The 26115-nt window shown below is 39.7% G+C and overlaps 1 protein-coding gene across 5 annotated transcripts in view; it reads right to left on the bottom strand.

Moving 5' to 3' along the window:
* Positions 1 to 26115, bottom strand: part of UBE2D1 (ubiquitin conjugating enzyme E2 D1) — a 93728-nt gene that overhangs the window by 15790 nt on the left and 51823 nt on the right. For 2 of the 5 annotated variants that reach the window (XM_073793333.1, XM_073793332.1), the window contains one exon: positions 20528 to 20626. In XM_073793333.1, the coding sequence (XP_073649434.1) occupies positions 20528 to 20626 (99 nt within the window). Of the gene's footprint in view, positions 1 to 20162; positions 20402 to 20527; positions 20627 to 24597; positions 24778 to 26115 lie in introns of those variants that run through there. The other 3 variants (XM_019935250.3, XM_019935462.3, XM_073793334.1) reach the window with 2 other exon arrangements.

The following is a 26115-nucleotide window of genomic DNA, read 5'->3' as shown; positions in this document are numbered from 1 at the left end:
TCAAAATATGTGTCTGCTGCTATATTTAAGATGGATAACCAACAAGGACCTACTGTATAGCACAGGGAACTCTGCTCAATGTTATGTGGCAGCCTGCATGTGGCAGCCTGCATGGCAGTTTGGTGGAGAAATGTATACATGTATATGTATGGCTGAGTCGCTTTGCTGTGTACCTGAAACTATCACAACATTGATAATCGCCAAACCCCAATATAAAATAAAAAGTAAAAAAAAAAATATGTCTGGAAATATGCCCTATTACACTGTTTGGAAATACGCAACTGAAACTATGGTGCATATGCACAGACAGAATGACCAACAGAAAACAAAAGGCACAATACACACCCTCCCCTGCCTACAAAAATAGAGACCTTAAATTTGAAAAATGAAAAATTCTGAGTTGTGCTAAGGAGGTGAAAATATAAAACAAATAAAAACTATAACCAAACAAATCAAAACCCCACCTTTTTGCTCTTAGTCTATTCAGAAGCCAATATGCTTTTAGACAAACACAAGAAATCAAGGACCACTTATACTTTTCCCTTTTGATTTAGTTTACACAAAGTTTTTCAGAAATCACCCAATTACCTGATTTATGCTTTCTCTACCATAACTGGCATTCTTATTTATCTACTTCTAGCATCACAGCCACATACGGAGTACTAAAAATAATTTAATGATTCTTATGTTATTTCAAAAGGAAATGCTAGGATCAGTAATCTCTTCCTTTGCTCTTCTCTCCACTCTTTAAGAATTAACACTGAATTATACAAGTTGCTCAAGTCCATAGGATCCTCATAAGATCCAATTTATCCCATGCTGATTAACAGTTAAAGGTCTCAAAGACAAAGCATTTAAAACCATTCATTTTTTTTTCACATCTTTATTGGAGTATAATTGCTTTACAATGTTGTGTTAGTTTCTGTTGTACAAAAAAGTGAATCAGCTATATGGATACATATATCCCCATATCCCCTCCCTCTTGAGCCTCCCTCCCACCCTCCCTATCCCACCCCTCTAGGTCATCACAAGGCATCAAATTCATCTCCCTGTGCTCTGCAGCAGCTTCCCGCTAGCATTCCATTTTACATTTGGTAGTGTATGTATGTCAATGCTACTCTCTCTCTTCGTCCCAGGCTTCCCCTTCCCCCTCTGTGTCCTCAAGTCCATTCTCTTTGTCTGCGTCTTTATTCCTGCGCTGCCACTAGGTTTATCAGTACCGTTTTTTTAGATTCCATATATATGCGTTAGCATATGGTATTTGTTTTTCTCTTTCTAAAACCATTCATTTTTAATTATTGTGTGTGTGTGTTACAAAAGCAAAACAAAGCAAAACAGTGCTTTGTAGGGAAAAACAAGAGAGAGCAATGAATAAATAGTCAAACATCCATAAGGCCATTACCCAAACCAAACCACTGTCACCATATTAGAACACCTCCATCCATGGCATCGGCGGGAAATAAGCATGTCACTTGCTGTTGGAGGGAGTGTTAGTTGAGATAGAACCTTTTGGAGGGAAATTTGGCAATAATTGTGAAAGTGGGGCTTCTCTGGTGGCGCAGTGGTTGAGAGTCCGTCTGCCGATGCAGGGGACGCGGGTTCGTGCCCCGGTCCGGGAAGATCCCACGTGCCATGGAGCGGCTGGGCCCGTGAGCCATGGCCGCTGAGCCTGCGCGTCTGGAGCCTGTGCTCCGCAACGGGATAGGCCACGGCAGTGAGAGGCCCACATACCGCAAAAAAAAAAAATTGTGAAAGTGGAAAATGCATATGATCTCTGATGCAGGAATTTCACCTCCTAGTAATAATCATCCAAACAGACAAAGATAGATATATATATAGATATATATATATATATATCTATATATATAAAAGGATGTTTAGTGAGGCATTCTGTGTAATTATGAAAGACTGAGGATAACCTAAAGGCCCATCAATAAGGGAATGGTTCTATGACATAACCATACTATGAGATACTACATATATATATATATATATATATATACTATATATACTACTATATATATATACTATATATACTACTACTATATATATATACTATATATATATATAGTATATATATATATACTATATATATACTACTATATATATATACTATATATATACTACTATATATATATACTATATATACTACTATATATATATATACTATATATACTACTATATATATATACTATATATACTACTACTATATATACTACTACTATATACTACTATATATATATACTATATATACTACTACTATATATACTACTACTATATACTACTATATATATATACTATATATACTACTATATATATATATATACTATATATACTACTATATATATATACTATATATACTACTACTATATATATATATATATATATATATATAGTTTTTGAGTGAAAAATATATGTGGTAAAAGTATGCTCAAGAGATCCCATAATACTATACATGCATAGAAAATAAAAAGAATACACACCAAACTATTAACAGTAGTTATATCTGGCAGTGGGCCGTCACTTTTTATTTATGTCTTTTACATTGTTTCAATTTTTTTTTTTTTTTTTTTTTTGGGGGGTACACGGGCCTCTCACTGTTGTGGCCTCTCCCGTCGCGGAGCACAGGCTCCGGACGCGCAGGCTCACCGGCCATGGCTCACGGGCCCAGCCGCTCCACGGCATGTGGGATCTTCCCGGACCAGTGCACGAACCCGTGTCCCCTGCATCGGCAGCCAGACTCTCAACCACTGCGCCACCAGGGAAGCCCTGTTTCAATTTTTTACAATAATTTTTTCAACTTTTTGAAGAAAAAATAATGGTTTTACTCAGGTTCTTATGCATTTTAAGAGAGATGAAATGACACTGTTTTTTCCCCACTACATATATTATAAGCATCTTCTCTCTTTTTTATTAAAAATTTTTGCAAGACAAGGAAAGACTGAGAAACTGTCACAGATTAGAGGATATATATATATATATATATATATATATACACACACACACACACACACATACACACTAAGGAGACACAACAACTAAATCCAATGTGGGATCCCAGATTGGATCCTTGGACAGCAAAAGAACAGTGGAAAAACTGGTAAAATCTGAATTAGGTCTGTAGTTTAGCTTACAGTACTGTATCACTGTTACTTTCCTCATTTTGATAACTGTACAATGGTTATATATATTGTAAAAATTAGGGGAAATTAGGTGAAGGATATATGAGACCTTTCTGTACTATTTTTGCAAATTTTCTGTAAGACTAAAATTATTTCAGAATAAAAAATAATGTAAAACTTTTTTTTACATATTCCAAAACTTAATTCACTATTTTCCTTCCCAAGCTTGCTTCTTTTTCTATGTTCCCTATATTTATTAATAGGATTATTAGTCTCCTAGTCACCACGCTCATTTTGACTTCCGTTTCTCTAGTTCATCTTGTCAGAGGAAGAGTATAATATATTCTACCTTAATACCTATTACATTACCTCAAAAATCTATTACAGTTCAACTATAATTGCTTCCCAATACTCTATGAATTACTTGCATAACAATCTTCTAAAAGCACAGCTTGGTTTATTTCATTTTTCTGCTTAGAAGATGTCAGTGGCTCCCCATTGCTTATTAAAGACCAAACTCAACCAACTCTTTTCATTATCTAGTCCTAACCCTACACTTTCAATTGGGTTCCCCTTCACAAACATCCCAAGTAATTCTCCAAAGAATGCCCTTGGGTTTTCTAAAACACTTTCAGGAGGTCTGTGAGGTCAAAATTAATTTCATAATAAAACTAAGATATTTGCCTTTTTCACTCTCAATTATCTCATGGGTATACAGTGGAGTTTTCCAGTTTAAGAATATTTGATACTGTAACAGATTGAATGCATGAGCAGATGTGAGAATTCAACTGTCATTTATAAGCCTGACTATAATGAGATCTGAACACGTATAAAACAATGACACTCTACTTTTATTTGTTTTGGAACATACAGTTATCTTTAATAAAAATTTTATTATTTTAATATGCAATGGGTTTATTGTTATTTTTAAATTACTAAATATTTTTAAATTTCTGTTTTAATTTCTCATATGGTAAATATTAATACATATAGCCTATACAAACAAAAGCTCTTTGAGGCACTCAATACTTTTAATATAAGGGGGTCCCGAGACCAAAAAGTTTGAGAACCATTTAGTCAGGTCTAGCCTGCGTACTTGGATGTTCCTTGTACGTGACTAAAGTTTTCTGACCTTCATAATTTTCCTTCTCTAAAAATAACCTTCCTTCTAACTCCCTGTGCCCAAATTTTATCCATTCTCCTTAACAGTGGCCGTCTTCTCAATGACCACTTCAAAAATATGAGTTTTGGAGTCAGACCTGGCCTTGCTACTGACCCTTACTAGCTATGTGACCTTGGGCAACTCACTTAACCTCTTGCTCAAATGCCTCATATGGGAACATCACTGGAAGAACTATACTGAGAATTAAATGAAAACACATAAGTGAAGTAACTAACTTAATACCTGGCCTATATAATAGATGCTCAAGAAATTCTAATTTCCTCCTTCCCTTTCCTCTTTTACCAGAATATTATTTTAAAACTAAGACTTTTTTGCATTTTATTCATGAATTCCTCCACAATACTTAGAACAATGCCTTTCATATAAGGTGCTTGATATTGTTTGAGTTAAACAATATAATTTAAGGAATAGCTTGATACAACCCCTATGGAGAACAGTACGGAGGTTCCTTAAAAAACTAAAAATAGAACTACCATATGATCCAGCAATCCCATTCCTGGGCATACATCCAGAGAAAACCATAATTCAAAAAGAGTCATGTACCACAATGTTCATTGCAGCTCTATTTACAATAGCCAGGACATGGAAGCAACCTAAATGTCCATCAACAGACGAATGGATAAAGAAGATGTGGTATATATATATATATATATATATATATATATATATATATATACAATGGAATATTACTCGGCCATAAAAAGGGATGAAATTGTGCCATTTGCAGAGATGTGGATGGACCTAGAGACTGTCATACAGAGTGAAGTTAAGTCAGAAAGAGAAAAACAAATATCCTATATTAATGCACATGTGTGGAATCTAGAAAAATGGTACAGATGAACTTACCTGCAAAACAGAAATAGAGACACAGGTGTAGAGAACAAACATATGAATACCAAGGGGAGAAGGCAGGGTGGGATGGACTGGGAGATTGAGATTGACATATATACACTACTATGTATGAAATAGATAACTAATGAGAACCAACTATACAGCACAGGGAACTCTACTCAGTGCTCTATGGTGACCTAAACGGGAAGGAAATCCAACAAAGAGGGGATATATGTATACGTATAGCTGATTCACTTTGCTGTACAGCAGAAATTAACACAACATTGTAAAGCAACTGTATTCCAATTAAAAAAAAAAAAGGGAAGAGCGTGATCAGCAGAGCATAGATACCTCAAATTTCTATTTTTTAGAAATGCAGGGGCTTTCCTGGTGGCACAGTGGTTGAGAATCTGCCTGCCCATGCGGGGGACACGGGTTCGAGCTCTGGTCTGGGAAGATCTCACATGCCGCGGAGCAACTAAGCCCGTGCGCCACAACTACTGAGTCTGCGCTCTAGAGCTTGAGAGCCACAACTACTGAGCCTGTGCACCATAACTAATGAAGCCCATACACCACAACAAACAGTAGCTCTTGCTCGCCGCAACTAGAGAAAGCCCACGCGCAGCAACGAAGACCAATGCAGCCAAAAATAAATAAATAAAATAAATTTATTTTTAAAAATGTAAATGATTAGATTTGGCAATAGAATCAGAATTAATTACTCCCCTATGCAGATATGCGGACTGCATATAATAAAAAAATCTTAATAACAGGTGTTGAGAGAATAGTGCAGGTCACTTAAAAAGGACTGGGGTGGCCTTTTAAATAACATATAATAACATCTAGAAATGAACCTCAAAAGAATATTAATCATTAAGGTATCAAAAACACATGCCACTGCCACAACTATTTTCAATTTACAGAATGTATGATATTCTAGCAAAGTGTCCAAAGCCACACAAAATTCTTGTGAGTCTTTTTTGTTGTGGTTCTTCTGATTTAGGAGACCGCAAAACTCTAAATATGCCATCCTTATTGTTTATTTAAGATGCTGCTGACCTACTTTCAGGACGTAGCTTTGGGCTGCTTTTCCAAGAGGAGTTAGGGGTTTGTGCTGAGCTGACCTAGTCTCAAAGTTAAGCTGTCTTCCAAACACTGGCAATCCTTGGTGACAGAGCTACGCATACTCAGAGCTGCAGTCTGTGGCACGGACTGAGTTTTTTTTTTTCTTACTTGTTCCAAGCTCAATTTAACCAGCTGAACTAATTATAGCAGGAGTTTGTTTATTAAGCACTTCCACATCCTTTCTAATAGGGATCATGACTCTGATTTTATACTCTCGTCCCAACTCCAATGTTTTAAACATTTATTTTTAATGGTATAAGATTATGATAGTAATAAAAATCCTCACAAGTCACTAGTCAGGCACATTTGTTGATGATTGAACTGGGGCATGAAATTCAAGGAGAACTCATTTGTGGAAAAAAGTAACTTTATAAGATATATTGGGTTGGCCAAAAAGTTCGTTCGGTTAGTGAATACATTGTTCAATAAAGTTCTTCATGAAAATGAAAAACATGCCTTTTATTTTTACTTAAAACTGAATGAACTTTTTGGCCAACCCAACAGTTTAAAAGATATAGGTTACAAGTAGTTGTGCCTCCAAGAAAATACATATAAGAGTAGCTACGAGCCTCAAGGGTCACCTTCTGAATGTGTTCATTAAAGTTTAGATCACTCAGGGGAGCCCTAGAAAGAAAGTTCCTCCTAGGACAGAAGTGTGATCTAGGAAGGAACTGGTATAAAATATCTTGACTGACACAAATTACTTTCTTTCTTTTTTGTTAAATTAATAAACTACTTTCTAAATAAAAAATAAACTCAAATATGAAACATTAAAAGGTTGTAAGAGCTGGGAAATTCTGAAAAGCCACATGGATTGCCTCAGAGTTTCTTTCTTACTCCACCCCTTTAAACTTGTGGCGCACCACAGTAATCGAACACAAATAACCCTCGTTTTACAAACGAGGATTGCTGGAGCATAGAAAAAGATCATGTTTTATTTACTTATTTATTTTAATTAATTAATTTATTCATTTATTTTTGGCTGCATCGGGTCTTCATTGCTGGGCGCATGCGGGCTTTCTCTAGGTGAGGAGAGCAGGGCCTACTCTTCGTTGGGGTGCACGGGCTTCTCATTGCAGTGGCTTCTCTTGTTGCGGAGCACAAGCTCTAGGCATGCGGGCTTCAGTAGTTGTGGCACACGGGCTCATTAGTTGTGGCTCGCAGGCTCTAGAGCGCAGGCTCAGTAGTTGTGGCGCATGGGCTTAGTTGCTCCACGGCATGTGGGATCTTCCCGGACCAGGGCTCGAACCCGTGTCCCCTGCATTGGCAAGCTGATTCTTAACCACTGTGCTACCAGGGAAGTCCCAAGATCATGTTTCTGTTTTTGTTTTTTTTATAATTTGCCAGTTATTACAAGCAGCACTCAGGGCTGCTGCATTTGCCCCACAGGCCATGTATGCCAACTCCAAGGGGCGCCATTCACATAGATTTCAATGTGAGTGGTGCTCTCTGGGGCTCTACAAAGCTCCATTACAGAAAGCTGCACATTTTAAAAATGGACAGCATATCCTTTAAACCCAATTTAGGATATTATCACTGTTTTGAATAAACAAATAGCACTTCCGATGTAGAAGCAAAAGTGATGGTGTGTGACATCTGAGTGGTACCATGAGCACTTATTTTAACTTCATCAATGTGCTGAAAATGGAAAGAAAATGGCAAACTTGGAATTCAAAAATTAAAAGTGAACACAGTGACATTCTAGTGGAGGGAAAAGGAAAAATTTTTTCAATAGGTGGTGCTAGGTCAACTGGGTATCCATATAGAAAAAGAAAAAAAGGGACTTCCCTGGTGGTGCAGGGTATCCAAATGGCCAACAAGCATATGGGAAGGGCCGCAGCTTCATTAGTCATCAAGGAAATGCAAATTAAAACCAAAATACAATGTCATTACAACCTCCAAAGGTGAAAATTAAAAAAGAAGAAAAGTACAAATGTTGACAAAGATGTGAAGCTACTGGAACTCTCATATGTCACTGGTGGAAGAGGAAAAGTCTGACAGTAATCATTAAAGGTGAACATGACCCAGCAATTCTACTGCCAGTTACACAGAGAGAAATCATATAATGTAAAAGATGGCTATCAAATAATGAGACTAGTTATAACTCCATATATGAAAAGAACTCGTTATAGTAAACACGCTGTGTGTATACATGTATTTTGTGTATCTTCCAATTTCATTTCCGGTGGCTTTTTAAATTGAAAATTGAAATACATAGTTTTAACTTCTGTCTTCTCCTTTTAAACAAAGTAAGCTTAAAACAAACCAATCTTATACTTAAACATAGACCATGCAATAAATATCATCAATATGGTGAAAGTATGCCCCCAGATAGTCTGTATCAATGAAGCAGTTTTCTATTCCAATCTGACACTCATAAAAATACTAATTAAATTTCAAAATAAAAATACAAGATACAATAATGAAAGGCAGATTATAAGATATTGTCCTTATCTAGATAGTGTCCCTAGACTGGCACTATGAGTCCACAAAAACATGTACTTAAGGAATTTATATAGCCTTACATGGCTAAGCACCTCCAGTCTAGTTCAGATTTCTATATCGAACTAGACACAAAGAAAAGTACTGAGAGGCCTGAAACTGAATTTTAAATTGGCACAGATGGCATGTTTATAACATCCCCACAATATGCTGAGTGTTCTCCATAAAACCAAACTAGACACAGTCCCTGCCTCTAGGGGACTTAAAATCTAAAAGTAGATGAGGCAGCCTAATTCAAAGAAAGTAAACAAATAAAAGGAAACAAAGAAGGGAATGTAAGAGCAGAGAGGCCTGCATTAATCTCTCAGCTCCCCGAAGGGTAACAGGCCAATCTGGACAGTGGAGAAGGAAAGCTAACAAGTCAGTTTCCTTATTTACCATCATACTTAATATGACACTGTGCAGTAAATATTCTCTAAAAAATTGTGCTGACCAGACTGAAAATGCTTTGTTGTTCTCTAGTTTCAACATTCAGAAAGTCTAAATCTCCATAATAGATGTAATATATACCCCACTGGGTGTGTGTAAAGGACATTAAACAGCCCATGCATAGTGACTGATTTACAGTCCAAAATCTAAATTACTGAATCCAAAGCACATGAAAGCATTATTTCAAAAATCCTGGCTCAACAGGCAATTAATTAATGTGACACAACCATCTTTATATCAACACTTCTAAAACAAGACAGTGATTCTTACTGGATTGCATTTTTTATGTTGTCTCTAAAGGGATATATGAGCTATAATTGGTTTGTCTGTAAACAAACACTTCATGGGCTTATAATTCAGACTCTGATCTCCTTATCCAGTTGACTAGAGCTATTTCAATAGGGAGATGTCAAACAATTCTCAGAAATGTCTCTGAATACAGAACCCCTCTAAATACTTGAATTAAAATATCTTTATTTTAAACTGTGAAGATTCTTTCCTGAAGACTTCAAAATGCTGATGACATCCAATTAACTAAGTTATAGGAACCAAATTCACTTCAGTAAACTGGTCCTGGCTGCTTCGCTGTCTCTTTGGATCAGGTATCTCTGGCAAAGGCTGTTTATTAAAAATAATGATGATAATGCAGCCAAATTCCACACAAAAGGAAGATGATGAAGAAAGCAATGACACTATTGAGTTTGCCACATCAAAGTAATATTTATTAAATTTGAACTATAAAGAGCACAATTTAGAATAAATGTTTGAGGTCAGGTTAGGGACATTATCTACCCAATATCTCAGATCTGAAACCACTTTCCCCCATGCTCTCTAGAGCAACCATAATATGACTTTCAATTTCCCAAAATGCTACCTTGCCTGTAATTTAAAACATGGCTTCCTTTTAAAGGGAAGACTCAACAACCTCCCTTTATATGTAATATTTCCATCATAGGAATTACATAAATAAAAATATATTTTGGACATATACAAGGTATCCCAGTAAAAAAAATGTATTTGAATCTACTTTATGAAGTATTATGGTAAAAATGCACTTATTCCAGGAACCCAAACTCTAAACCTTGAGATCACCATGATTCCTTCTTCCCTTCACACCCCATCGTCTACACGAATCAGTACCAAGTTGTTTAGATTCTCCTTTAGTCCAGATCCTCCCACTGAAAGGGTTCTAGAAGGAGGCCCATCCTATAGAAAAACTGAGGTCCAAAGGGCAGAAGAGTTGGAGAAAAGCCAGAGGAGAGACATTTCAGGATAAGAAGCCAAAGGTTTGAACCAGGGAGACACTATTAAAGAACTGGTCAGTAGATGGAGGGGTCTGAAGAGACTGCCCAGATTACTGAGCCTTAGAGATTTGACTTGAAAGGCCAAGCAGGGGGAGGTACGGTGGGTCAGACCAATTCAAAAAGGCCAGGTGGTACAAACACCCACAATTTTCCTCACATACTCCCTTTTCCAAATGCCCTCTGCCACCAGGATGGCTCAGACCCTCCTGGACCTCATTTGAACAAGTGTAATGCTGTCTTAACTAACCTGCTGTCCTCCTACTTCTCTACCAACACACTGTGGTCAAAATCATCTTCTTGAAGTACCATGTCAAACCCTTTCAATGTTTTTCCATTAGCCTTAATAGAAGATTTATAAATCCTTAAAATGGTTTCCAGGATCTGACTGCTCTCTAGCCCCACACTTTCCCCCAACATTCTCTGCACCAGTCACAGTGACTTTCAATTCCCCAAAATGCTGTCTTGTCTCTAGTTTCAAACATGACTTCCTTTTAGATAGAAGACTCCTAATCACCACCCCCCTCAACTTTCACTTTCATGTCTCATCTTAAACATCATTTCCTTAGGGCGGCTTTCCTTGAACCCTCCAAAGGGTCCCTGCTATATTCCCATGGCACTCTTGTACTTCCCTTTTCGTGATGTACTACAAATCTATAACTACAAACAGTAAAGAATCTTGTGTTCTATGAGGGCAAGAATGTATACCTAGCAATAGGATTAAGAATGTTTCTTCTTTACTCAAAAATCTTCAATGGCATCCCCCAACTCCTGCATTAAGTACACATTTGTCAGCATGAGTCTTCAAGGCCCTCCACAGTATGAACTTTTATGGTCTAATATTTTCTGAATGCTTCCCAAAAGCATGATTATCTGTTCCCTTCCAAATAAGCCATGTACTTTCCAGTGCCTTCATTTCTGTAGCTTCCTCTATGGACCTAGCTTCCCTGTCTTAAAAAATGCTATTCTTCCAAATATGCCATTCTTCCAAACCTATATCCAATTCCACCTTTTCCGTATAATTTTTCCTAATTTCCCCAAAATATATTTGGCCTCTCCCACCTTTGACTCCCCTCCTGCTCAAATGTTGTATTTTCCTTATGGTACTTTCCTAAGTCTACCTAGTTGTTATGGTACATCTCATATCCTTACTAGTTTAAAATTTCTTAGATAATGTTGGTTATACCTTGCTTTTCCATATATCTCCTTATCACATTTTGTATATGCCTTATATACATAAGGTGCTCTATAAGTGCATTAACTTGAATCTAAAAAATCTACTACATGTAAAGCAGTTGTGTAAGGCAGCTGTCTAAATATGTGGATAAAATAATCTTTTAAGTACAAAAGATACCTTTGAAACAGATGGATGCTAAATGGAATTAGAAAAGCTCATTATGTTACCCATACAAAAACAGAAATACATCTTATTTGCATCTCAAATAAATGCTCTTTAATCAAAAAGTAATATATCTTTAGAGACTCATTCATCTTATATTATACATTAAGATGCCCACATTTATTTCAATACTGACAATTTAAAATAAATATAATTTTAACTCAAGTTTCATGCAGCAGTAGAGCACAGTGTCACTGCTCAATATTTATTTTTGTGACCATTTTTGCTGTTTGCTGGACAAAAGGAAAACAGCAAATAACATTATTTAGATGTGCTTAAGATTGTAAGTCAGAAAAGACCACAGAAGTTATCTAGTTCAACTAATTATATTTCTAGATAAAGAAAATAAAGACTATGAGTTTCTTGGCCAAGGTCACAAAGCCAAAGCCAGGACACAGGCTCAGACCATCTGACTTCCACTCCAGCACTCCTCCCACTCCAAAACAATACTCACCTCAAGGCTGTAATAACTAGAGCACATTATTTTCAGTTGACATTGGAGCCAACAATACTCCAGTACTGAATGAAGGACATCTGCACATTTTCAGTCATGCTCAAGAGAAACAAAAGTGTGACAAATGAAGAAATGAAAAGGAATGCTTATTATCTTTTCCCAGGAGCCTTCTTTCTTATAAATGGTTAGAAATGAACACTACTTCACAAGCTTTGAGAGGGTCTGTGTTCAAAGACACTCTGAAAGGCGAGAAAAACATGATAGGAAATTACATACACAATAGAATTTTGACACACGATGGAACATGCAACACAACATTTTAAATGCTACATTATCAAAAGTTACTATTTATTTCATAGTAACCAAGAAAGATGGTGCTTCAGGGAAAAAGAAAAAAGGTAGCAGCCTATTTCTCAAAACCCACTTAAAACACAAACCTATCTACCAATATGTACTAAATATTTACCTTCTTACAGTTCTATCCCTAATAACTGGCACATAGTAGGTACTTAATAAGTATTTTCATAATAAAGTAATTAATCTCTCTTAGTGTCACCCAGTACTATTCTTGAATACTGCAATTGTACATCAGTGACTATAAAATGCTGCTACTTGTAGCAGAAAACAATGAGCATTGACAGTTTGTATCAAACAGAAACGTTCTAAGACTAGCACATTTTACAATGTGTGTGAATCTATATCTGTGTATGTGTGCTTGTATGTATGTATATAGGTTCATTTGTTTTCTCTATATATACATATGTACACATATATGTATATGACATGTATTTTTGACAATAGTGATTTTACCTAAAGATCTTATGCTATGGGACAGTGATTTTCAAACTTTCCTTACAGCAAGTCATAGTAAGAAAAACATTATATACCACAACCTAGTACACATAACACATACACGCACAGGAATACATATACATAACTAAAACAAAGATTTCATGAAACAACACCATTACTATACCCAAAGCACTAATGTTTTCTATTCCATTTTTTAAAATGCAGTTTGTGTCCCCCTAAACTGATTTTGTCACCCCTGCTCTGAAAGCTCATAAAAGTGCGAGAAGACACTAAAACATTGGCAAGGTGTAAATGTCTTAGTTTGGCATTCATTACTTAAACATAGCCTAGGCTGTACAGACACCAAACGGACACTGGCAAAATGAAGACAAGAAATTATTGAACATTGTTCATTGAAAAGCTATGCTGAAAACCGGAAGGACGTTACCATTGTGTAAGTAAAAAATAGAGACCACATTCTGGGCCATAAAACAAGCCTCAAAAATTTTAAAGGAGTCAATAATAGATATTCTGATCACAATGGAATTAAATTAGAAATCAATAACAGAAAGCTCTCTAAAATCCCAATTATTTAGGAAATAAATAATATATTTTTAAATAACTCAAGAATCGAAAAAGAAAACAAAAGGGAAATTAGAAAATATTTTTAACTAAATGAAGATGAAAATACAACACATCAAAACCTGGGGGAAGCAAAAACACCAGCAAGAGTTTTACTAGTTTATGGGACTTCCCTGGTGGCGCAGTGGTTAAGAATCCACCTGCCAATGTAGGGAACACAGGTTCCTGGTCCAGGAAGATACCACATGCTGCGGAGCAACTAAGCCCGTGTGCCACAACTACTGAGCCCGTGTGCTGCAACTACTGAAGCCCGCGTGCTCTAGGGTCCGGTGCCGCAACAAGAGAAGCCACCGCAGTAAGAAGCCTGTGCACTGCAACGAAGAGCAGCCCCAGCTCGCCGCAACTAGAAAAAGCCCACCCACAGCAATGAAGACCCAACTCAGCCAATAATTAATTTATTTATTTAAAAAAACAGTCCAATCAACATACATTAAAAATAAATAAATTAAAGAAAAAAAGAGTTTTACTGGTTTAGAGAAGAACAATGAGCCCAGGCCACCAAGTCTGCTGGGTTACCTCTAGAGCAATCCAAACTACTCACAAAAGGAGGGTGGTCACCTGGAGTGAGAACCATCAGGTTAATTTTACTGCGAATAAAGTTTAAGGTGAACAAACCCCCCACCTCACCCCAGTTAGAAAGGCTTTCCTAAATCTGAAAGACTAGGAATCTAATAACAATCTGCCGTCAGTGAAGGAGAAGAGCCACGCAAACAGGGATAATATGAATACAGAACAGTGGGTGAAATATCCAGAAAGAGGAAAGACAGGAAGCTGCAGAGCATAGTGTGATCCAACGGGCAGTGCTAGATGGAGTTTTTCAGGATGGTTTCTTCCCCATACTACGGACAACTCCTGGAACATAGGAGCCTCGTACTACTGTCTAATGTATGTAACTGAACCTTCACAGATTCATCCCAAGACCAAATTAAATGCAGAAAAAAACCCTCAGCTTCTCAGAGGCCATCTAGATCAAAGCAGGCCAGAATCAGAACCTGTTTGGCCTTCATTTGTTCTGAGGTGGTCTGCGGACCCCTCCAATCCTGAAACCCTGCAAATCTGGGTTATATTATATATTCCAGTATTTTTTAATCCAGCATACAGGGTTAAGAGGAGAGAGGACAAGTATCTCAATACTTAATTTTTTAATTACACATAGCATCAGTTTACCCACTTTTTAAAAAAGGGGTGGGGGGAGCTAATACATTACAGACAACCATTAACTCAGTTTGATGCAAAGTATTAGGCTGATCATTTTGATTAGCGGTGCTCATTAAATACATTTCCTACATGTATTTCAGGGAACTAAAATGAATAAGGATGCTATTCTGCTTTGCTGGAAGCGATCCCACATCCTGCTAGGTTTGGTTTTTATAACGTGTGCCTGGCTTCCTAAAGCAGGCATAAACAGCCTTATTAGATCTATGCTATTTATTTCCACAGAGGAGAAACCTCCGAACTTTTAAACTAGGATAGGTTATCTAATCTTTTTACACCTTGGTTGTGATAAAGGAAGAAAAATATATGATCTTGGCGGCAAAAGGAAGACTGAATTTAATTACAAAGATTTAAATGCAGAAAAATGCATACAGTGGCTTTTTAGAAAAAGAACACTTTCTTCCTTTCATCTCGAGGCAAACCATTTATCTACCAAGAAGCATGAATAGTGTGTTCTTTTTAAAATGTTTTTAGAAGTCATATCCTTTTTTACTGAAGGAACCTGGAGTCTTGGACTTAATCTTGTAATCTGAAAGTCTTTCTAATATATCTGTGTAATCTGAACTGTTGACTACTATTCAAAGCCATTATAGGAACTAAATAGCTAGATCAATTTGTAAACCATTTTCTCAAATGAAAACCTCACAATGAAATGATACTTTTGACAGAACATTTATGAATTACACCAATTTTTCTAAATCCTTTTGGAGGAGAAACATTTTAAGTGATGGAATAAAGATGAACAAAGTTACATTATTCTTTTACCATGTTAACCGGTCTAGTGCACATTACCTCAGAGCAAAAACTTACAATGCATAATCAACAAGCTGAGTGATGCATCAGTGAAAATGATTAAATATGCCAAGGTCTTAATTATAATACCACATTACATTTGTACAGAATATTCCAGTTTGCAAAACACTTACATCCATAAACTCATTTGACTCTATGTCCTTCAGTTTAAGTACAATAGATAGAAGATGTAAGTCTACCTGGATATACTGAAATAGTTAAAAGCAGGGACTCTGGAGCCAACTGTCTGGTTTGGGCTCTTAGTGCTGCCACTTACAATTACAAAATGTGATTCTGAGTACATTACTCAACATCTTTATGCCTTAGTTTTATCATCTGTAAAATGGGGATAATAATCGTTTCTACCTCTTGGGCCCACTAATGATTAAATCAATTAATATATGTCAAGCACTTAATACAGTATCTAGCACAGAGGAACCATTATATATTATACATGCTGGTTGTACTTATCAGCAGCTGTATGGATAGGGAAACAAGCTGGTAAGTCACAGAGCCAGGAACAGAAACCAGAGCTTCTTCTCCCATCTGATGCTCCATCCACAAAGGGCTGGGTTTTTTTTTCTGTTTGTTTTTTTGAAGTATCCTAAGGTTTTCTAGACTGACATAAAATAGTTTAATGCGGAAGTGTACAAATCAAAAAATTCAACAGTTCAGAATACTTATAAAGTATTTTAATTTATATATACATTTTAAGTTAAATTGATTATTAAAAATACAAATATTCCATTTTGGCAGCAGAACTATATACTGAGGAATAGTCATCTGTGTTGCTATATTTGCAAAATAAAACTCAAATCTAGACGGAAATATACTAAGATGATAACTGTGTTAGAATTTCCTTTCTTTTTTTTTCCCTTTCTGGTTTTCAAGACATTCAGTATTGTGATATAACATTCATAATTAAAAAAAATTATTTCCAGGGACTTCCCTGATGGCGCAGTGGTTAAGAATCTGTCTGCCAACACAGGGGACATGGGTTCGAGCCCTGGTTCGGGAAGATCCCACATGCCACGTAGCAACTAAGACCGTGCACCACAACTATTGAGCCTGCACTCTAGAGCCTGCGAGGCACGACTACTTAAGCCCATGCGCCTAGAGCCCATGCTCCACAACAAGAGAAGCCACCACAATGAGAAGGCCACGTGCCCAACAAAGAGTAGCCCCCGCTCGCCGCAACTAGAGAAAGCCCACGCGCAGCAATGAAGACCCAATGCAGCCAAAAATTAATTAATTAATTTAAAAAATGATTTCCAAAAAAAGTTTACCAAGGTATGAAAATAGTATTCATAGAATAAACACTTCAAAATTAATTCTAGAAAATAATGAATGTCCAGCTGAAAAACTGCCCTCTTTTTTCAGACATGTTTTAGGGGATCTTTCCTCAGACTTTGTTCAAATTTTTTCCCTTTAGTGATTCAGGTGACTGTGACAACATCTTCCATTGTGTCTAAAAATAGGGCATGGGTGTGTAAATTTATGAGCCGAAATGCAAAACTGGCATTGGATGTCTAAATCAGAGTATTAAATCATTTAGCATACTCTAGCATAAAAATATATTCTGAGCACTCATATCCACATGCTTTGTATATTCATACAATTTTAATTCAACTATCTTTAATCTTTTCAGACGAAGTGAAGTTATGAACTTTTAAAAACATGCCAAATCACTTAAGATATTAACCTGGACAAAGCACTCCACTCCAAACCTCAAGCTCCTTCTCTAATAAGGAGAGTAGACTAGAATGTCAGTCAGTGGTTCACAACCTTCTTTCCACCCCAGCGCATCTGTGGGATTCAACATCTCTCCATTTACAGCAGTGGGGACAGTCTGAAAATGTCCCACAGGTGATTCTGATACACTACCTTATAACAGGAGTCCCCAGCCCCCAGGGGCGGACTGGATACTGGTCCATGGCCTGTTAGGAACCGGGCTGCACAGCAGGAGGTGAGCAGTGGGCCAGCGAGCGAAGCTTCATCTGCTGCTCCCCATCGCTCGCATTACAGCCTGAACCATCCCCCCCATCGCTCGCATTACCACCCCCAATAGAAAAACTGTCTTCCACAAAACCGGTCCCTGATGCCAAAAAGGTTGGGGACCACTGTCTGTAAGCTATTCCCCTGCCCTCCACCCCACTCCACTCCTGCAGAGTTCTTTAAGGTTCTGCACAGTTCTAAAGCTTGCCACTGTAGGTACACGAAAATCACAACCCAATGACCTGGAAGGTACCTGACAGTGTTACTTTATTACATTTTAAAAGAAAGGCCGAAAGTTAATTATGCGTATTCTTTTGTTGAAGCACGCAAGATTCAAAAAGAATCTGTAAACTGATGATATCAAAGACAGCTTTTAACTTAACTGTTCATATGGCAAACAGCACAGCTCCCCTGGAATTTGCTTCTAGTCAAGGAGGTAGGTAAAGAAAAAGGAAAAGTGGGGAATCAAATAAAATGCCTCCTGAAGTTGAAAGAATGGCTGGAAAAGAGATTTGTTCAAGTTAACTTTTCTGATAACAGAGAAGAAAAGCCAAAGACTGATATGCAGAGATGAGATATTATGTGATCCCAAATTTTTCTTTTTTTTTTACAGACAACTCTGTTATAAACTAATAATAACCAATAGCTACTAAAAATATGATTTTCATATATGCCATATTATAAATATAAGCCAAATATATTGTCTTAGCATGGTGATTGATAATTGCCCAGTATATCTACAAATAGTGTCGATTTTCTTTGAATGCTTACTTACTGTGGACAAATTCTACGGTATTTAAAAGCTACTGGATGTGCGAAGTCTTGTGAAAAATTCTCACAACTAGGGAAGAAGGAAATGGAATCTTAAGACTTCCTTGCAAAAATGTGTTTACCTCAAATGTGAGCCAACATTACATCATCATTAATAAGTACACAAGACATGGCAAAGATGCTGAGTGTGGCTTCAAAATTAGTATTTTCTACATGAAAAAAATGTGTAATTGCATTATCTTCAAATCAGAAAACACATTAATCAATAAATGCTGATGATTAGCTATGTGTATTGTAGTGAGAGGAACCTTAAAAGGCACAAAAAAATAACAGTATTTCACAGATTTAGTATTTGACCTCTCCCCCACCCCCGGCAAACCGGCTGGGTCTGAAAGTTGCTGTCCTCTGTACCAGAAGATGACACCAAGGGTAACTGAGAATACAATGTATACATCTCTATCACTGCTCTGTGGATTCATGCCTGAAAAAGTTGACACAAATTTTTGGTAGGATTTCTTTTGAAATTCTTTGCAAAACATGCTGTCCACTGTTGGCTTAACTTGCTGAACGCACTACCCATTAAAAAAAACAAATTCTCAGTGTTCTCCACAGGAACCATAACAGTAAAAACCTAAAACTTGTGTCAGTGAACAGACGTGATAACCCAAAAAGAAATAAAAGTGAAGAGAAAGAAAATGCCCCAACCTCAGTTTTGTAAGATGTTCACATTAGAGACTGTAGCAATAAACATTATGCAAGAGAAGATAATTCCTAACACTGAGTTGGGATGGATAAATATTTGTTTAATGAACATACACATTTCTTCCTCATTCTATAGCCATGTGTCAAAGCATCAAACAATTTAATTTGTGGCAGTTTCTGTTGTGTCACAAACTTTACATATAAGTTTATCACAAGGGGAAAAAAAACCTGCTTGGCTTGACTCACGATGAATCACAGCCAAGAGGTCATCTTGTTGTGTATCAGCAACTATGTTTTCACTACAGCTATGTGACCTAAAGTGGCAGCAGGAGAGGCACCAAAATAGAAGAGGCAGGAGGTTTCTCGGCCCCAAAAGAGCTTTTCCACCCCATTCGGGCATCTGAGCAACAGCCAACCACAGAGGAGAGAAAGAACAAACCCAACAGCTCCGCGGAGGAAGGCTGCAGGCCCAGGCCCTCCCGGGAGCCCGGGGAGGCAAGCACATAAAGAGGACGGGCTTAAGAAACAGCGTGGAGAAAGCAGCATGACAAGGGCCAAAACTAGCTGGTGTAGGGCAAAATCCAGCAGTGACCGAGCAGCACAGACTGCGGGAAGGTCTGGAGACCAAGGAGGCTCTCCAGCCCGGGCTCGGGGCTCAGCTCCGGCGCGAGCGCACAGCGGGCCCCCTGCCTCCAACAAACCTCCAGCACACGAGACCTACCGCTGCTCGCACCTCACCTGTCGGGTGCCCGCTGGCCCCGCCGGCGTCTCTGGCCCCCGGTCCCCGCCCCGGCCCATCCTCCCTTGACGTTCCCTCGCGGCGCGTCTCTAGGGGCCACCGCCGGGGTCAGCGTGGGCAGGGGGCCGAAGCCCGCCCCGCCGCCCCAGGCCTGGCCCCGGCACTCACTTTCTGAATCCGCTTCAGCGCCATGGGTCAGGGAGGGCGGCTGGGATACCGGCCGGCTGGGGTCGGCTGCGGGGCTCGGGGGCGTGGGGTCGTCGCGGGCCCGGCTCGCCGGCTCCTCGGCTGGCTCAGCCGGGTGAATCCCCAGCTCGCCGCTCTCTGGCTCGCTCTGGGTGCCGATGCCTGTTCCTAGGGCGCCCGAGCGCGAGTGTGCGCGAGTATGCGGGCGGGGACGCCGGCGAGACTCTTTTGTTTCCGCTTTTGCTTCTGGGAAGGAGCCTGCGCCCGCCCCGCCCCGCCAGGCACACTGGGAAGTGTAGTTTCTGCGCCCTGCTCGGCCGCCGCCCCGGGCCGGGCTGGTTACTCACCGCTGACCTCGACCCACAGCGTGGGCTCAGAGCTGCCGGCTCTGGAGTTGGTCCCTGCAATTGGATTTTGATCAAGGTACTGAACCTGGAGTTCCCAATCTGTAAAATGAGGATAACAAATTAGCTCGAAAAACATGTACCGGATTCGAATATGTGCTACAGCTCGTCTTGTTATTTTTACCTTTACAGATTTCACTGTTCTCAAATACATGAATTGCCTAAATTTCTCACACATGCACAGACTCATTCCAGTTATGACGCCTTACTTACCTCCTTAGTTTCTGTTTCAAAAGGCGCCTCTTCTGTCCGACGCTAATCTCGCATGCCTGCTCCTCCTTGGAACTGTGAATTCTGAGCTTCGTCCTCACTCTTGTCTCCTTTTCCGTTGGCAGTACAATGCCTGCTCAATCCACATAGTGTGCTCGCACTCCTCACTCCCCCAATTCTTATGAACTTGTGTGCTCATTAAAACTTGCCTTCTGCTTTCAGCAGCAGAATTCGGTTTTCACCAAAGTTGAGCCTGAGCTTCTAATTCCCGAATCCAATTCACTCCTTTTCCTCTGTGATGTTTTTGACCCATTTGATTGCTGGCTACCCTTTCGCTTTTCAAAACGCTCACCGCCTCCCGCTTCCGGAGCACCAGGGTGGTTGGCTCTTCTACTTCTCTGACTTACTCTTTTCTGTTACCAGCTCCTCTTCTCAAGAGTTAGAGTGCCCTGGAGTTCCAATCCCTGATCTCTCACCATCACTATCTTCCTAGAAAGTAGACTTCGTGTCCTCCCATGTCCTGGGAGGCCACCCAGCATGGCTGGAGGAGCTTGGGCTTCGTAGATTGACCCCCTATCCTGGAGTGGAATCCCAACTCTGACCCCTACCACTGTGTGACCGTGTAGCTACATAAACTCTCTAAGCCTCAGTTTCCTCATGTCCAAAGCGACAATAATCTCTAGATATGTTATTGTAAGAATTCACTGATATTAATGTAATGTGCCAAACACAGTACCTAATATGCTGAAAGTGCTGTATAACAATTATTTCCTTATTTGTTTTTATCTATATGATGATGCCTTTAAAATCTGTCTTTCCAACCAAACTGTCACCCCAGTTTCAGCCTTTTATGTCCAAAAGTCTACTGGACATGTGCAACTTCCTCCCCTGTGGCCAGGAATCAGAATGTGCTACCAGGTGAGGGCTGAAGGGAAAGCTTTTCAGGAAGTCCAGAACAATAGCTACCATAGCATTCTAAAGGCTTACAAAGAGCAAGGAGCAAAAATCCATTCATGTAACTTAAAAGAAAATGTCTAGGGAAATAGGATCGTGAAAGAATGGTAGAAATAATTAATGGAATCTGAAACTTAATTTAGAAGCCTGTCATTCCCCCTCCCCGCCCTCCCACCCAAAATAAACAAAAACTAAAACTGGTCTGGAGCCTGGCTACTCTCTTACTTTCCTTTCCCTGAGGTCTCGCTTCTCTCTGCACGCTGGCCTGCCCTCCTTTTTCCAGCTCCCGCCTTAACTTCTCTTGTACAAGGCATGAGCTCCCACCACCCTTAGCCCACTTTTTGACACTCTTCAAGCAACTGCTCCTGCTGCTAAATGGCCAAGCCTTTTGGTACTCCCTATTTATCTCCCTAAAAGGAAGAATTCCATTGACACAACTCATCTTTTTACTCCAGGCTATACATTTTCAGCTAGTGAGCAAAGTATATGTAGATTGACTTGGGTTAGTTGGCCACCCATGGTCAAATCAGCCGTGGGAAGTTTGAAGTACTGTGGGGCAAAGAGGTTTCTGAAACACACCAGCAAAGTCATATCATCCTGTAGAGAGGTGTATTGGGGCCAGCTTGATGCACCATCTTTGTGCTCCAGAAAGTGGGGCCCTACCCCAAACATTGCTCTTCCTTTTTATAGGGCAAGCATGAGAGTGTCCTTGTAAATAGGGGAGAAATAGTCTGAGCTTGGGCATCAGCTGCTTTGGGGAGTTGCATTCCCAAGCTGATAGCATTTGGATAGTATCATGTAGGAAGTGAGGCCATGCTTAGCTGCTCCCACTACGGGGAAGCACTAGTTGCAGGTAGCTCATTACCAGGAAGCCCAGAAAAAAACCTCCAGGGTCATTAAGTGGACAGTCCTGATAGGACAGTCCATCATCACTCCGTAGATAACAAAAACACACACTTAACGCAGAGGCTACAATCAGGGCAATTTCATTCAAAAGGCCCGGACACTGGCATTAATTTCTCCCTCTTCCAGGTTATCCTACATACTGCTAGAAGACGCAGTAGTCAAATCACTCCATTGCTTAAAAACCTCTATTGGTTTGTATCATGGAAGTCCAATGCCTCAGCTTACTGCAAAATACCCATCCCAATTTGTCCCTAAATGCCTCCTTTCCGACTTTAGCTCACACATTATAGTTAATTAATGTCACATGTCTTTGCACAATGCATTCTCTCTGCATAGAACGACCTCCCACCCTGCACCTGACAAACCCAACTCAAATGATACAGACTTTGTGAGAGGGATTGCGCTTCTTTCAGAAACTCATATTTGAGGATATGGAGCAGCCATTCTCAGCACTTGGAATACAGAATGGTCGCTGGATGATGTTAATCAGGAAAAAGAATGGTCCAGGGGAAGAAGTTCAATTAAGTAATTAAGACATTTGGAGAAGTCTCTGGGGAGGTTCGCTGACCAAGTAAAAGAGGTGACTGAAGAGCTTCTTGGGACCAGGTGGAGTGTGCTGAGTCTTTGACAGACTCAAAGCAACCATCTGGGCAGTTTATGAAGACCCTGGAGAAACTGACACACTGATCTGGCCAGAAATTTTCAGAGTAGAGTGAAAAGGAAGGGTTCAATGAAAAGATTCAGGCATTCCTGGTGAGTGTGGCATGATGGAGCAGGGCATGTGTCAGGACTCTGGAGTCTGTAGTCGCTGAACTTGGCCCTGGCTGAGTGAGGTGAGCAGAGAGGCCACCCTGCTAGGAATACCATCACCAGCTCTGCCCTCTCTGGAACAGAAGTTACCTGTTTCTCAGGTACTGCTGGGAACAGTCGCTGATAGCCAGTTTTGCTTCTCTTCCACCTGTTCTCTATATAAACATGTTTGTCTTTGCAACTATAAGAGCTCCTTTTGGTTTTCTCTTTGTGCCTCTTTGTGGCTGTCCTGTCAAAAGCCTTCGTAGAGGGCCTCCCCACTCAAATGCTCCCAGTTCTTTAGAGCTGTGGGTACTTTTTGGGGCTGATGAGAGCTCTCATTTGTCCTGGGACAGTTCTGGGCATATAGGCCACCATGGTCTTCAGATACAGGAGGGCCTTTTCCCCTTTGATTCTACTGTCCCATAACTGTAAAACCAGAATCACCAGGGGTCAAAACCCAGTCAGGAGAGTTGGGACGGCTCAGAGCAGGTGTTTGGCACACATGTAGTTCAAGCATTCTTCCTTTTAAAGTATTTCCAGAATAGCTGTCTGGCTTGTTGGCTCACAGATTCTAACCTTACCCCCTCCCCCACTAACTCTGTCCAGCTACCCGCCGGAAGATTCAAGGGGACCATTCCCAGGCTGGGGCCTGTGTGTGAAGCATGAATTTCCTTGTCCCCAAGGAAATCTCCATAGGGTTGGAACCCAGTGTTGAGGTAGCTTCTGCTTGAAACTAGTCCAGAACCATGGTTTAAGAAGGGCACAGAGCAGACAGCCTCAAAGGTTGTGCAACCAACCATAAACTTTTCAGGAGGTACTTCCTTTAAGGGCGTTTTCTGTTATGTGTACCCTTCTAGGGCCTACATTTCCTTCAAAAGTGTTTCTGTCTATTTTGTAGCCTATTTTTTAAACGGTTAATTAAAACCAATTTCGAGCACTGAACAGCAAGCAGAATGTTTGAACATTTTTTGGTTTCTGTTTGTTTGATGAGGTATGAGAAGGAAACGCCTTCTGTGGTTCCAGTCATAATCTATTTTAATAAAGTTTTGAGCAGCCCTGGTGTATTAGGTAGGACTCTCCAGAGAAACAGAACCAATAGGGTATACAGTACATAGATATGTAGGAGGAGATTATTGTGAGGATTGGCTTACATGGTTACGGAGGCTGAAATATGCCATGATATGGCGCCTGCCAGCTGGAGAACGAGGAAAGCCAGTGGTGACATTCAGTCCAAGTCCGAAGGTCTGAAGACTAGGGAAGCCTATGATGTAACTTCCAGTCTGAGGCCAAAGGCCTGAGAAAGAGGAGGAAAAGAGGGGGATGCTGGTGTAAGTCCTGGAGTCTCAAGGCCCCCAAACCCGGGGCTCCTGTGTCCTCCTATGTGCAAGGGCAGGAGAAAATGGATATCCAAGCTCAAGAAGAGAGGGAGAGAATTTGCCCTTCCCCAGCCTTTTCGTTCCATTTGGGCCCGCAATGGATTGGATGACGCCCGCCCACATTGGGGAGGGTGGATCTTCTTTACTCAGTCTAGTGGTCACTGCCACACACACACCCAGCTATCTGGGCCTCCATTAGCCCAGTCAAGTGGACACCTAAAATTAACCACATCTGGGTAGCTAGAACTCTTCTTAAACAGAGCAACTGAGTCATCTCATTCTTTAGCACAGTGCCCAGCAGACGTCCAGTCTGAGGCAGAGTGGTGTTTCACTGAAGTCCCAGAAGTTTGGACTGGGATTGTGGAAGGTAGGACAAGAAGGGGGTGAGGGCAGATGAGTGGTTGAGGCTCTAGGCCTGGCGCCTCTCACCCACAAAAGTAATTGGAGCAGTTCAGTATGTATCTGTTTTTCTAAACTGTCTTGAGTGGACTTGGGTAAGTTTCCTCATATAAAAGTTGGTTTAATAACACCTACCTCATATAATGAAATGAGGTAATGCACTGATGCGCTTAGCACAGTGAGGGGATCATGGCGCTTTTCAGAAAAATGTTATCTGCTATTGTTGGGTTCTACTTTAGAGTTTGTTAGAAGAATGGTTTCTAGTACTTGAAAATCACTCACTTGGCCCTCATTTAGAAAATGTTTTGATAAGTTATATAAGTATACATGAATTCGTTTGTATAAATTTTTTTTAAAGAAGTAACAATGACAATACAGCAGTCTCTCCTCATGTTTTCTTCTCTAAAATGAAAAAAAAAAATCTCTGTAAGAAAATGTCACTAATCAACTCGGTTCAAACTTTTAATGTAAAAAAGATTACATCAGGGACTTCCCTGGTGGTCCAGCGGCTAACTCCCAATGCAGGGGGCCCCAGTTCGATCCCTGGTCAGGGAACTAGATCCCACATGCTGCAACTAAAAAGATCCCGGGTGCCGCAACTAAGAGCTGATGCAGCCAAGTAAGTAAGTAAATAAATAAATATTAAAAAAAAAAGATTAAGGCAGTGATAGTCCTAGAGCAGAAAGCTATATGTAGAGAGAATTTTACTCCCTGATTAGATGTGTTCTATTCTTTTGCAGAGTTCTTCCTTCTCAGATCTCTCTTTATTTTTTTTTTTTTCTCAATTCCATTTAACAGTTTTCTCCTATGCCAGGAAATCTCTTGCTTCTCCACAAGTATGTTCAGAAAGTTAGTTCCTTCATTCTTTGATATGACTTGTCATATTAGGCTATG

This window comes from Tursiops truncatus, chromosome 16 (genome assembly GCF_011762595.2).
Source record: "Tursiops truncatus isolate mTurTru1 chromosome 16, mTurTru1.mat.Y, whole genome shotgun sequence".
NCBI lineage: Eukaryota > Metazoa > Chordata > Mammalia > Artiodactyla > Delphinidae > Tursiops > Tursiops truncatus.
The sequence above is the reverse complement of the archived record's forward strand: the minus strand, read 5'-3'. Positions and strand labels throughout refer to the sequence as shown.